The sequence below is a fragment of the Rhipicephalus microplus genome, chromosome 4, assembly GCF_043290135.1.
Source record: "Rhipicephalus microplus isolate Deutch F79 chromosome 4, USDA_Rmic, whole genome shotgun sequence".
Taxonomy (NCBI): Eukaryota; Metazoa; Arthropoda; class Arachnida; order Ixodida; family Ixodidae; genus Rhipicephalus; species Rhipicephalus microplus.
Window position 1 is genome coordinate 100,491,901 of NC_134703.1, and position 15,487 is coordinate 100,507,387.

General features: G+C 46.4%; 1 protein-coding gene across 1 annotated transcript in view; it reads left to right on the forward strand.

Moving 5' to 3' along the window:
* The window catches only part of LOC119172805 (beta-mannosidase-like), a 54,939-nt gene extending 50,556 nt beyond the window's left edge, over positions 1 to 4,383 (forward strand). Inside the window, exons 15-16 of the mRNA XM_075893135.1 lie at positions 81 to 272; positions 2,934 to 4,383. Coding sequence (XP_075749250.1) covers positions 81 to 272; positions 2,934 to 3,440 — 699 coding nt within the window. The 3' untranslated portion in view covers positions 3,441 to 4,383. The remainder of the gene's footprint in view (positions 1 to 80; positions 273 to 2,933) is intronic.
* The last annotated feature ends 11,104 nt before the right edge of the window (positions 4,384 to 15,487 follow it).

Sequence of the window (15,487 nt, forward strand, 5' to 3'; positions counted from 1 at the left end):
CGTGAGTTACGCAAGTGCTTTCATGCCCTAGCGAAACGTTTTTGTGTGTATCGCATTCGGCTTTGGCCCTGTTCGTGCAGGTGTCCAGCTACGTCCACGCTGCGTACGTGGCCAACGTGTCCAGGCTGCTGGCTTCGGCGTCACGCCACCGCAACAACAGTTTCTTCACGTTCCGCCTGCTGAACGCGACCGACAACACGACGCTGTCCTCGAACTTCCTGCTTCTGCAAGTGCCTCGCTTCGCGAAGGACATCGCCTTCGTCACGCTGCAAGTGAGTACCAAAGTTAGGCCTGATTCGCGCAGCCGTAAAACGTCCATGATGGTACCTGAACCAGCGCCACCGGAGTCCGCCATGATACAGTGGTATCTAGCTCGTTATCATGAGGTATACTCTGAACAAAAAAAAAAAGGCTGATCCCTCTATCGTTAGACACGGTAAAACGCGAAAGTGAAACGCGTCTTCACAAAGCTTGTTAAGCGTTTATTGTGCATTGTTTCGCCAAAAGGGCAAAGTAGTTAGTGCGACAGCAAAGAATACTTATGTGCTGCCATGAACGCCAAACAGCCCGAAAATTGCACCAGACTCCTCAAGCAGGAAGGACGAACGAAAAAAAAAAAAATGGGCTCCGTATCTGCATGTGTTCTGCATATGTCGTCGAAAGACGACAGTCTTGCGTGTGGAGAGAGTGAACAAAACATTTATTTGGTGTTCTGCGCAAGAAAATCGGTGAATGGTATTCCGAAGGCACTGCGTTAGAGTGCCTCGAGTGGGCAGCGGAGGCTCACGAGCGCATCAAGTCACGTCACACATGAGTCATGAGCGCCATCTGGCAGTTTCTTTTGAAAAACGAAGCACGTGGCCGTGCGCGCCCGTCTCTGAGGTGATAAGGTGTAGAACGCGAGGTGACGGGTAGGTGTCACAACCATCTCGTCTTAGCAAAGCGTTGGAAACGTTTTCCGTTTTTTGCAGGCGTTGCATGGCAAGCGCAGCGAGATACGCGATACGGTCCTTAAAATTACTTAATATGCGTTTTCTGGTAAGAGATGCATATGCAGAATATATGCGTGTTGTTGTGGTGCCCCAGACATGCGCAATAATTGCTTTTTAATTGTTAATTCTACAAGCATGAACGATCAACCTTGAGCAACATTGGTGGTCGCTGCAGATGGGGTCGGCTGTTTCAAGTACCCGATGCCGGTAAAAGTGGGCAAACAGGCAAATGTACAGACAGACAGGCAGGCAGGCAGACAGACAGACAGACAGACAGACAGACAGACAGACAGACAGACGGACAGACGGACAGACAGACAGACAGACAGACCAAAATTTTTACGTCGAAGGTCCCCAAGAAAGATTAAAAAAAATGGCAGCATATCCGCGGGGGTGAATGATGGAGAGTGGGGCGAAGCATCCGTCCGTTCATTCGTTCTTGCTTCCGTCCATCCATGTGTCCGTTTGTGTGACCGTTCGTGCGTCCATCCGCCCGTCCGTGCGTGCTTCTATTCGTGCGTCCGTACGTCCATCCATGTGTACATCCCTTCGTTCGTCCATGCATCCGCCGCTGCGTCCGTCCATGCGTCCATCCGTCCACGCAGCCATCCGTGCGTCCGTACATGCATCTGTCTGTGTGTCCGTTCGTCCATCTATTCAACACTCCAAGTACCACCATCTCGCATCTTTTCCTCATATATTCCGCATATAGAAGCACCGCCATCCAGCGGACATTCCAAGGACTAAACGAGAGGTGGCACACGCACACTTTCTTACGGCTTGCGCTTCGTGTCTACTTCCCACGTTTAACCACCTCGAGTTAATGGTATATACTAGTTCACTGTCTTCATGGCACTGCGGTCCAACGCTCGCTAAACCTTTCTAAAACCAAGGAGGTTACGCCCAGCGAGGATAACGTAGCAACCCTTTCTTGTCAGATAGTGCTCAATGTACATGCCAATGGTTGCTAATGTGGAATGAGAAACAGGAGAATTCGGCTTTTAGTTAAAGCGCACGCTGCGAATTTTGTATTGTTCAACAACTCACAAGAGAAATCTCCCATCGGCACCACCTTGCAGGTCAAAGCGTTGGACATGTTACGCACTACTACGTGGGACGAACGGGTGCTGCTTTAAAGAGCTTCGCCCCTAAAACACACACAGGACAAGCTCTGACTAACAACTGTCACAGCTCGACACTTAAAGCGTGCTGCAAAAACACAAAGAAGGACGCATGAAATGAGCGCAAATGTACACACATGATGAGCGCGAACTCACAATATCTGGGGTTTAAGGTCCCAAATCCACAATATGCTTATGAGAGACACCGTATTGGAGGGCTTCGGAAATATAGACCATCTGCGGGTCTTAAACTTGCACCTAAATTGAAGTGCATAGGCGAGCGGAAACAACTGCATGCCACAATTGCCTCGTTATGTCTGAGCAGCGTGAATCTCTCGCAAATGCGGCCGTTCCAGCGAGCTAAGTGTCTCTGGAACTTAAACGCCAGCACATGGCTTGCAAACCGCCCTGATTACGAGATAAGCAGGCTCGCATCGTCGCAACGTGGTGAGCGACGGCTCTGAAGCTCATCCTTGGACCTGTCCTGGCATTTCACTAGTATTAACAAGGATACTGTGAATGATTATATATATATATATATATATATATATATATATATATAAGCGGGTATTCAAGCGCATGGTTACCGACTGCTATAAAGTATTGTGACTTGCTTGCCTCACTATAGGACCGCAGGATTGGGCGTATTGATACAACATGATTATGAGTGCAAGTCAGCGCAACCGGCAGGAGGAGACAAATGAGAGCACGCGAGGTGTTGAATGTGTGCTCTACGTCCTCTCCTGTCGATTGCGTTGATCTGCACTCACCAACGTGTTCGAAAAAAGAAAAAAAAAAGACTCATATGCACTTCGCGCAGGTTACTAACATCACAGCCGATGAGCCTGTGCTACGCGAATCTTCATTGGCGAAGGAGTCTGGAAGATTGATTCAGAAGATCTCCATGCCGACAACTGGTGACACCCTTCGGGGCGTATCTTCAACCGGACAGATGGTACCAGAGAGCGCACGGTCAACAACTGTTCACGATCTTCCGTTGACTGTGGAATCCCTTGAAGGCGTTCACACCACTTCACCTCCAGAGCAGTCTGAAAGAGATGCCACGAACACGACGGAAGAGAAGTCCAACGTCCACCACATCAAACTGACGACCGACGGCATCGCGCTGTTCGTTTGGCTCTCGGCCGGCAAAATTGGGGGTCTCTTCTCGGACAACGGCTTCGTCATGACAGAACGCCAGCAGAGCGTGACCTTTATGAGTGACCTGTCGGTGACCTCTGACCAGCTTCGCTCGAACCTCATGGCGACTTGTCTGAACTGCCTGTCGAAACACCACTACTCGCCAATGATCGAGACTAGAGCGTAAAACCCAAGGATGCCACGTCTTTAGGCTACTTCTCATTAAATTGTGCAGGGTTTGCGGTAAAATCATCGCCATCCCGGTACCTTCAGCGTATCTTTATTGTGGAAGCAGCTACGTTTTTGATGTCTGCTGAGGGAACATAGATGAAATAATTGTCACTATGGGCGAAACTAAAGAGAAGTACCATGTGTAATTGCACCGTTAACGGGTACTCTGCCATGAAAGCCTACGATATTGACTTGGCAATTCGTCAAGGAGCACCGGAACGGTATAGTTACGCTCTTTCTTGCAACGCACAACTTTGTTGAATGAAGCTCAATTCCTCACTTGCAATAGTGAATGCACTGGTATGAAGTTCTTCCGATAGTCCGTTCGAAGAGAGCTGCTTCAGGAGCGTTTCATTAGTGCTCGATGAAGCAATGAGAGTAATATAAAAGAAACAAGAACAGCAAAAAGGAGGTATAGGATTTGTCATCACTTGTGCATCGCTTGTGGATTCGTCCTGGGGCACCATAGTGACTTTTAGTGCACTAATGAGGGCACTAAAACATGATTCGAAGCAGACATGATCGCAGGGTTTTTACTTTCAGACTATAATCAGGCCTAAAGATTCTCTAAGCCCCACGCAGACAGATGCTGTAGGCTCTCTATGGTTCTATAAGGGCACACGGCTTATGTCGGATTTAGTTTCGAGCGTTTCGGCACTACACCTTCGTGACGGCTGACGCTGGAGTACGTAGCGATCGATCTGTAATCATTCAAAAGTTTTACAGAGTCTCAGTGCCTACACTTCAGTCTAATTGTGCCGAAATGGAGAAAATGAATCGATCCGGGAAGCGTCCAATTGTCAGACGCTTGTTTGTAACGTGCAAAAGCGTCGTCGGCGTGCTGCATGTTTCCTTGCTTTTACAGTCCATTTAGGTAATAAAATAAATGCCGATCAGTATATCAGTAATCAACATGACTATTCGAAATGGCCTTCATTCCAGCAATTAGTGTGAATGTGCAAAAAAGACATAATTTGTCTGTGTCGATGCGCCATCGTAGCCTTAACATGGTTGTGCGGTGTTGCAGCAAACTGAGAAGTTTCGCAATGCACTGCCATTACATTAATATTTTCAGTATTTTAACAAAGATTCTAAGCAGAAAAAAGCTTTTCTATTCCTACTACCGCTGATACTTCTCCACATCATGACCCTCTTCCCACTAGCTGTACTAATATACTACTATACTGTCGCAGATAAGCGCTTCTACACGAAGGTGTATACATAGCCGTTTGTTTCTTTATTTACCGATGGAAACATATCGAAGCGTAGTAGGTTGAGAACATTACCATGTTGAGGGCAACGCGCTAACGTAGTATGCCCTCGTGAGTAAACCATGGTATTCAGAAACAAAGAATTATCTTTTGTTTTTCCATTGTGCGGAAGCACCGCGTCGTATTATTATGCTCGTTTTGTCTGCCCGGCTAAGCGTCCGCAAGAGGCGTAATGAAGAAATATAACCAACTTTGTAATGCTACTAGGACGTCTGGTGGGTGTACCGCATTACCTTCGATCAACGTCGTGTGAAGAAGCAGAGTTGAACTCGCTTCACTGGGTTTGTTCGCTACAGCATTATTCGCTGCACTGAACAGTACTAATGGTGCAACATTACAGCGCTAACGGCGTTTAGCAAGGCGTGAAGAGGTCGATGATAGTTAGCAGTGAGATAACTGGCTCCGCGTAGTGAATCCAATTGCCCTTTTTGAGTTACGTGCATGCAACGGGACACGCTTACATCCTTCGCAAGACGCCGCTGGTGTGAGCCGATTGCGCGGGAGTCTTTCGGATGAAGGGAAGGGAAAGGGGGCTACGAGGGGGGGGGGGGCAATACTGTACAGCACCCGGGCGATTCCTTTACCGTTTACCTCGGCCGACGAAGCACGAAGCGAGATAAGAGAGTTCGGTCACAGTGTGTCGTTGGTGGGCCAAATGTCTTGATAAAGCCATTGGAAACTTTCATACGTGGTTTAATCTCGCATAAAAATAAAATCACATATAAGAACAAAGTATGCCCAAAAAGTTGACCCAAAGGAATGGTGAAATTGCGTAAGAACTGATAAAATCGCTAGAAGAGCTGTCCAAGACGAGACGCAGCGTTGCAAAAGGCAGGAAGTTATTAGCATGTCTATTAGCGGGGAACTGCAGACATCTGGGCATGGGAGGATCGTATGACCAGGTTTCACGACATCAGCACACATTACCAGTTACAAACACGCATATACCCATCTCCTCACGAAAGGCTAAACAAAACGCAAGCGGTACACTTCAGACAATTACAAACAGATTCATACAGAAACCCTAGACCCATGCACGCCATGTATCCAGACATATACACTACAAACAGATGCACGTCATGTGGCGAGGTTGCCACCCTTAGTGTGAGGGCCTAATAAACAATTCGAACAGTGCCGATTCATATCACTCTTCCACCGCCAGCCTCCGCTCGCGTTGGAAGGCCGCACTGCTCAGCTCGAACCTGACAGCACAACTCTGGGCCGTCCAGCGTGCCGAGGAAGCCGCTTCGAGACAAGGTCTCGGAACCGCATCCGTGGTGGGTGCCCAGGCCCACTAAAAAACGCCGGACTCGAATCGTCTGGATTCGACAAATAAAGTTTATGTTCTTTTTCTTAGCATGTCTTTGTGTGTGTGTGTGTGTGTGTGTGTGCGTGTGTGTGTGTGCGTGGGTGTGTGTGTGTGTGTGTGTGTGTGTGTGTTTTACTAGGCTTACCTTGAAAAGTGTAGAGAGAGTTTGTGTTAAACAAGACCAAAAATAAGGGGATGGTTGGCTTATCCTTTGACACTGCAGTATTTGCGCGTATTAGATACATGCCACTTACCCGCGCCTGATCTTACGCATGAAACCGAATTTCGTTTTAAGTGCCAACCATTTCTTCGCGAACTTCGGTGTCTTTCAGCCTATACACCTGTCTATCTAGCCGCTTACGTTTGGGTACTCTCGTGGTCACCACTTTAACTTGGCGTGAACCAAAATTAGCATGGAAAGGTAAGATCGTATGACGAATATGACGCACTGGTCAAGACATGAATAATGCCACAACCCCGTCGCGTACGTCGTCAAACACTTCCCACCAGACAGTGGCACGTACCCACTGGCGGGCATGTGCCGCTGGTATGCGCTCAGGTGACTGACACTTAGCATCTACCCAGAGACCACAAGAGCACACATGGGCAATTTTAACGCGCGAGCGTTAGGAAATACCCGACATTGGTAGCGCTGACCCGACGAATGCAAAGAAGAAATGTCTGGGTCCCAGCTGGAATCAAACCCAAGCATTCTGCGTGGAAATGAAGAATTTTACCGCAGAAGTATGCCAGGTCCCGTAGCTACGTTTGAAATAGACGCAAAATTTTGTGAAAAGTCCATAGTAGTTGCAGTCCCGCCTTATCAATTTTATCAACATTACATATGTACTCCTTTGACACAGCCGTCACGTCGTGTTAACGTCAATTGTGGTTAGTTGCTATACGCTGAGGTTGCTTTATGTAGCAGGGAACAGGGCCAGCATTTTCGCGAGCATCAGCACTTCAAATCAGCTTGTGTTGTTGCTAATACGCATGTTGCAGTCGATATAGTTGCGCAAGTGCAAACAACTGGTTATACAAACATCTGCAGCTCTTCCACATATATATGTGCGGGCCACATATGTGCATATATTTGGCATCAATTGATGACGTGTCACTCAATAAACAAAAAATGCAGCACAGTCACCTTCCCTCCACACGATTCACATAACGTCGGTTTTCAGGTACGTGGGATCTGTCGAATTTTCTTAGTTGGTTTTTCATAAAACAACACACGCACTGCGTTTCATGCCTATTTTCGCTCGGCCTTTTTAATACACGTCCTATTTAGGTCTATACCCTCTGGCCTGCCATAGACACACAACAGCGACGGTGGTTCAATACGACCTAAAAGAAAGTAGTCTTATAGTTTCAAAATATAATAAGAAAAAAATCGAAGCTTCTTCATAATACTGTCAGCCGTCGCAGTGACGTTCCCATGTACAATTGATTTCACTCTAGGTAATTTCGTGAGAAAACCCATGGGTGCACGTGCTGCTGAAGAGAGTGAATCAACAGGCTGGCAGGTAAAAAAGGGCGCGGGTGCGCAGTTCGCGCTCCCCAGCTTTCCTAGCAGCCGCCATAAGGCGCCGCGGTGCTCGTTGACAAGGTTTAAACGCGTTCCCGTGTTACAAAAAAACTTTGACCGCCACTGTACATTACTAGATTTTTGGCCATTTACGCTGTAAAATTACTATGAGATTTTGAGGCACGCTGTAGGCTGTCGAATAATTTTAACCACCCAAAGTCATTTAACGGGTACCTAAATCTAAGTTCATGGATGCTCTTGCACATTGTAGCCATTGAATTGCGTCCACCGTGGTAGGGAATGACTGGGATCACTGTAGCTGAGCAGCACGACAAAGCTGCCGCTTGATCCACCAGACGAGTGCTATCGAAAAAGCGGTAGTTACCATGCTATCATAAAAATCGTTTAATTAACTGCAGATATGTTTCAACGCATGCCTTTTGATTTGCAATGCATGTCTGTTCACAACGAAAGCGCTAAGATCCGACAGTGTGTACCGGTTGATCTGATAAAAGAACAGTGACAGTGCTAACACCACTGTTGTCAAAGGGCACAGAAGAAACTTCATTGACTGATATGTGGGGTTTAACGTCCAAAAACCACCAGAAGAAATTTCAAAAACGTGCAGAGTTCGTCTAACTTCTTGCAAGGTATGATTTCGTTTTCACTTGATTATATTTTGTCTTCTCATTACCCGCTTATACCAGTGGTCGTGGTGATAAGGGCGAAGCGATGATGTGCGAGTCAGTGAGACGTACTTTCAGATCGGGATAGTGATCGAAGAGCAAAGATGTCCTGACCTATCAGCGCATGCGCCAGAAGTCTAGGCATTGTGATCGTAGTCATCAGGCCAGTATTCCAGAGCTATGGCCACCATTTTGTATTTGCTGCCGACCGTAGATTGTGTTAGAATGTTGATTATAATGTATTTTTGAAAGAAATACACCTTCTTAGGGCACATAGCACGTTTCAGAAAGAGAATGCAGATAGAAGAGAGCGCTCTGTCTTATCTGTGTTCTTTCTGAAACGTTCTCTGCGCACTGAGAGAGCATATTTCTTTCAAAAATTCAATACCAATCAGCCCAAGTAGCCACTCTTTGAATATATTGAGCGCGCGCCATACCTCGCGGTCCTGCATACCCTTCAAATATTTGTAATATTATGGCGGGAGTGTCGACCCCAGGATATACTAGCTTTTTATATCGGAAAGATGCAACGAGATCAGCAATACGACGATGAGCGTCACACCAGCTTTCTGAACAGGCCATTACAGCGATAAGGATCAGCAGCAACAGCTAGCGGTATAATGGGTGTCGATGCTGCAAGATAAGTGTGTACCCGCTGGCACGTTCATGCGGCCAATAGAACAGACCCTTACCTTCGGAGATGGGAAGTGTGAGGCATATAGCAAGATTTCATACTCGGCGCGCCATCCTACATCACAGCAGTGCGCGAATTCTGGGCGTTCCCAAGAAGTTGCATCAACGCTCGACTTGCACAGAAGCGGTTGCCGTGGACATTTTCAAGCTCAAGCTATTATTTATCGGCAGTAATCATCCAAATGCATGTGGCAATTGACATGTGATATTTGAACCCTTGTGACCTATTGTGTCTTACCGCATCACGGAAGATTGCTCTCCGGTTAATCAAGCGTCGAATATGGTCTGCAGACGGTGACCTTTGGTCGGCAGCGGAGCGCAGCTATCTGCAGGTAAATTGGCCCATATTTTTGCCACAGTTGCGACTGGTTCAGGTGTTTTGGTGTCGGAGTTACATTCACCCATTTCAGTAAACGGTGCGTTTGTTTGTTGCACATGCAGAACTTCGATGTTGCGATTCGTTCGACACACCGCTTTTCTATATCGATTCATAGAGCACAGCTCGCTCACGCACGAATGTTTTTCAAGGTTAATAGATTATTTATTTTAGCCTACATAGATTACAGGGGGCTTTTCATCATTTCAGAGGAGCAAGAAGCTTTCTGCATTCGTACATGTGCATAAATGTCCCATTAATCAGCCAGCCATACATCCACGACTGTCTTGTCCGAGTCCAGGGATTCCTTTTGTCACCAAGTGTGGAAGTCGGCGTCTGAGGGTGGCGACCTATATGACGGTGTAGCAGGTAATACCATTAGTGGACTCGAAGCTGGCGCCAGTAGCATGCTTTTTTGTACTTGCAGTAATCTGCTGGCATGATTTCAATTATCAGTTTTCGTAGTTCGTTCTGGCGCTCAATTTGTAATACCAAGGTGATAGAATTGAATAGGACCGGCAGAGCAGAGTCACTGGCAGGTAGCTAACACTGGACGGAATAGTTGAAAATCGCAGCCTCTTTTGGCTGCATCACGCGCATTAACCCATTCAAAATTCTCCTGTGTCGGGACCATTATTTCATGACAAGGTAGCCCCGGTGCCAAAGGTCAATAAGAGAAGTGTATTTTCACGGTAATTGCGCCCGAAATGCATATCGTTGCGGGTGCTGCTGCTAGTTTCTCACCTATTACTTTCATCTGATTATCCATATTCATGCAACCGAGCTTGCTACATATATTTCAAAATTTTCAGATGAAGTTCTTCCAGGCGGCGCCCACCATGTGCTTCAGTGCAACATTAAAACCCCCGAATAAAATGATAATACCACTAACTAATCTTTTCTCTTGGGCCAGCGTTCCATTTCATGATAAAATGTGAATCACGTAACGAGAGAGTGGTGTAAAGCTTCCCATTCATTACGAACGGCTCAGTAAATATTAATTTTCATACACAGCGTCAACAAAGTGCGTGTCTACATAAGGGCACATGATGCTTTTTAGATGAGTAGAAGGTACCTCGCTTCTCCGCAGAATGACGAATGATGCCACAGTAGTTTCTTTCTCGCTCCTCCGCGGGATGACGAGTAATTTGATAGTAGTATCTTCCTCGCTTTTCCCTAGAATGATGAATAATGGCATAGTAGTTGCTTCCGCGCATCTTTAAACTTATGATAACTTATGGCGTGGTGGGTACCTCGCAAGTCTACTTCTTAAGGAAGCTTACAACAGGCTTTTGAAGGGTGACTCCTACGGCTTTTGCCGGGACTGTTCCGAGTGTTCCGAGCACAAGTAGCGTATAAAGTGCATTGAAATTCAGCTACCCAGCTTGTCGTCAATCCGTAGATTTCACTTGTCGAGACCACGCTCACAAACATGTGGGCAGTGCAGACCAAGGCTCGAAATACACTCAAAACAGTATTAAAATAAACGAACACGGTCGAGAACAATATAATTACCAAATAACCAAGAAGGTAAAGAAATAACTAACTTGAAATTGCTAAAAGCACGTCGGGAACGTGTAGTTGACACCCTCGTTGTGCGTTATAAAGGGCGTCACCGCATTGCCAAGAGCGCGCGTCCTTCTCCCACCGGCTATCTTCCGGCGCGTTTGTCGATACGCCAGGAAGGAGAAATCACCTGATGGAACTCACCGCAGACGACACACATCTCAAGTGTAACAACCGGGAAGTCTGTAAAGCATGCCTAAGAGAGGCGAGCATGTCACGCTCCGAGTTTACAATTCGTCTTTACAAGATTTTACTGCTGCTTTTAAAGGAGCTTTAGCGCACGCAAGCTAAAAGGGAGGGACTATTTAGGCGACCCAAGCTTTGCTGAAACTAAACGAGCGCATGTTTTGACATGCAATCTATGCGTTGGTTTGATTGATTGCTATGTGGGGTTTAACATCCCAAAGCTATCATATGATTATGAGAGACACCCTAGTGGAGGGCTGCGGAAATTTCGACCACTTGGGGTTCTTCAACGTGCATCTAAATTTGAACACAGGTGTACAGCATTTTCATTTCCATCGAAAATGCAGCCAGGATTCCATTCCGCGACCTGCGGGTCAGGAGCCCAGTGACCACTGCGGCGGGGCAAAGCAAGTACTGTGTCATAAGGTCCACTGAACACAGCTCTCCCATAGTGCAGTACGCAGTACTGCGAATCATCTACTATTTGTTGTGTTTAGAAAAAGTGGTTAGTAGTACTCCACTATGAGAGAGCATAAAGCCGTCCCGTGTGCCTCACGCTTGCCGAGTCTGAACACAAAATAGAGCGTCACAATAACGCTCGACTCTGTCCCCTCTTAGCTTGGTTTACGTGGGTTGCGTCCTTAACCATTCTTAAGCAGAGTAATGGTTGAGCCTCGTTAGCGGACGCCCACTTTTCCAGCTGCGGACTCGCAGCCACTCGCGTGGCCCGTGCTGAGCGAGCAAAAAAAAAAAAAAATGTCAGTCAACAGCGTTTTGGTCGCATACCCTTGGGACCATTTGTCGACCGTTCTCGGCCAGCTGCCGTGACCAGAAACGCACGCTCAGACCTCCCACCATTGTTCGTCGTGGGCATCACTTATGCGCAGCACGCTGTGTGCACGTGCTGCATGAACTCAACAATGGTGTTTTCTTTGTTTTTTTTTGTTGGTAGTAAGACTCGCCCAAACTTACGTGCTCGCTAGGCTCTCAAAATAGTGTAACTGCCTCGCTGGAATGTTCTAGTAGTTATGGTACTGGACTGCTAACCCGTAGGTCACGGGAATGAATGCCGCCGGCGGCGGCTACATTTTCAATGGAGCAGAAAATGTTTAAGGCCCGTGTGCTTAGATCAGGTGCACGTTAAAGAACCCCAGGTGGTCGAAAATTTCGGCGCCCTCCACTCTGGCGTCACTCACAATCATACCATTGTTTCGGAACGGTAAACCTATTATTATTATTATTATTATTATTATTATTATTATTATTATTATTATTATTATTATTATTATTATTAATATTATTATTATTATTTTCCAACTATCAGTGTCACTGCATGTGCATACGTCTTTCGCTCAAAACTGAGCTGCTGGGAAAGATGCGGTTAATGTCCGCATCGGTCCCATGATTTGAATCAACGAACCCTAAATCACCACTGGTTCGAACTTTTGCTCTCGAATCAGAGCAGATTCCAAAGCACTGTGCCTCAGTGAAGAAGTGATCGGTTTGCCGATCGGCCACGAGATCGAGCGCGGTCGCCGCCTGGCGGCAACTGGCTGAAGCGCGCAAGTGTGGATTGCTCCGTGCGTCGTCTGCTAGCCACACCGTGTTTCTAGGTGCGCGTACGTCATGCACGTTTTCAAAGGGTGGATTTTACCCCGTCATGTCAGCGCGAGTGGAACTGCTTGTACGGATGCCTGAAATGACACACGAAAGAATTCGGTAGTGCCCGGCTGCTAATGCATTGCAAAAAAGATCCCGAAGTGTAAGTTTCCAGAGCGCTGTTTACGGTTGTCGTACCATCCATTCACCAGAATAAATTCAGAGTGAGTTCCGCTTTCTGCTTCAAGCAGATCGTAAAAGCTGTTGGCATCCTTCCAAACATGAGGAATATAAAATGATGTGTGAATGTAGGTAGTGAAGTGTGTGACGTAGTGTAGGTAGTGAAGTGTATGAATGTAAACAGTGAAGTGATGTGTGAAGGTAGTGAAGCACAACTACTGAACATTTGCCAATTTTTGTTTCGTGACAAAGCAGCTTCAAGCTACGCAAAATTAAACGGAGCCAGAAGTATGAAGATTAGACAAATCCGTGTTCTACCCATCATTCACGTGCTCGCTGAAGTGCCATGCGTTGTAGCTCCTATAGACACTAGCATCTGAGTTCCCTCTAGTGTATATATAAATAATTATTTCCACCCGCTGTGTGCATCACACAGAGTCGGTGGAGGCAACAGAGTGCTCAGTAGAATAGTTGGTTATATTAGTAGTGTCTAATTTTATAAAGTTCATAAATATTCCAGAAAGGAAAAGGTCATAATTGTGCATGAGTGTAATGCAGGTGACAAAAACGCACACAAAATAAGGTACAAAAATAACAGTCGTAAATAAAATTTTTTCAACACAGGTTTCAATGAAGTAGTCACGATAAAGCATTGGAAAGGTTGGTTTACATATATGTAAACGTTTTTAAAAGGGTCTAAATCTGCATGGTCGAAAAATAATTGGCGTAAGTGATGTAGTGCGATGTGTATGACTTACACGTCCACAAAATTTATTCAGGTGGAAATATGATCCATAAATCGGAGGAAAGTTGTGAATGCTTTGAATAAGACAACTATTGCAGGGACACAAAGGAAACGCTTTCGTTGAATGTTTCCTCAGAACATCAGCCAGGTCTTAGACGATTAGACGAACCGAGTTCAAAAAAAAAAAATCTTCCTTCGTAATACAGATGCACAGATATCAAGATTAGTTATATATTCGCTGATGCAAGCTTTCTTGGTGAGTGCAGGGTATATCTGCACGGCGAGTCTCCCTTCAGAATTTCGGTTGCCTAGGTGCGCATTACGCTATGTTTCACCACGCTCTGGGAAGTGTTGTAGGGGTATTTGTCAAGAGCCATTTTAATTAGCGCTCGCCCCGCATTTTCAGGCCCTGTCTCCTGTCTTCAGTATTAACAGCCCAGTTTCCAAGTAAGGATGCTTACGAAAATTCCGCATTGCAATTCGCAGGCCAAGACCATTGCGCCGCATGAGCTGTATACCTCCGCATCCATGGCACACTGGGTGTGTGGCCTGTTACTGGGAAAAGTGCAGGCCACACTTTTATATTGTTGCTCGTAGTGTTTATCGTGTGACATTGTACTGTGGGTCAAGTTTTCACGCGATCGCGTTTAAGAGCTCGTGTCACCTAAATTCTGGCAGCGATGTCAGCGTGGCCGTCGTTTGTTGTGAGTGAAAAATCACCATCTTCTCCGTGACAAAAAATAAATAAATCGAGAAATGTGCAAATGAGATAAATAATATAAATTTCCTGGTCCTAGTTAGGATCGAACCCAGGCTATTTGAACGCGTCTTCAACCTCGCAGCCCACGTCTGCTTGGAAATATCGTGAAAATAACTTTCGTGCTTTATAAACACTTGTGTGCTCTACAATACACCGTTTAATATCGCGGTAATACCGCATCGTACCAGCACACACTTAGGTCGGGCGTCACAATATGTGATTACCCTAAGGACTCTGTGGTTTAAAGCAGGCAATCGACCGAATGCAAAATGCACGGACGGTAGTGCGTGCAATTCCAGGGAATTCACTTAAGACCACGCAATGGGCGCATAGCAAGTTCGAAAATATCGACCGAATGCAAAATGCACGGACGGTAGTGCGTGCAATTCCAGTGAATTCACTTAAGACCACGCAATGGGCGCATAGCAAGTTCGAAAATATCGACCGAATGCAAAATGCACGGACGGTAGTGCGTGCAATTCCAGTGAATTCACATGCCCCGCCGCGGTGGTCTAGTGGCTAAGGTACTCGGCTGCTGACCCGCACGTCGCGGGTTCGAATCCCGGCTGCGGCGGCTGCATTTCCGATGGAGGCGGAAATGTTGTAGGCCCGTGTACTCAGATTTGGGTGCACGTTAAAGAACCCCAGGTGGTCTAAATTTCCGGAGCCCTCCACTACGGCGTCTCTCATAATCATATGGTGGTTTTGGGACGTTAAACCCCACATATCAATCAATCAATCCAGTGAATTCACTTAAGACCACGCAATGGGCGCATAGCAAGTTCGAAAATATTTCACACGCATAATTGCTCGTGGCTTAAGGCATGATACCTATTACGCTCAATGCAGCCATATGCAGAAGCATCACTGACACAAACCTAAGTATTACTTCTAATAAAGCGTAAACCAATTAGCTGGTGATCTCCCATGGTATTTTGAGCTCCCATTTCAGTGCAGCTGAGGACTTCATCCGGAGAAAGTGGCACGGGTCGCACATCCACACGTCCCTTATGCTCCTATATGGTAACAAGCAGGTTGACCCTCCTCTAGGCGCCACCTTGGACCGTACCTATAGTTTGTTGGGATTGCGAAAACAAATTGTTA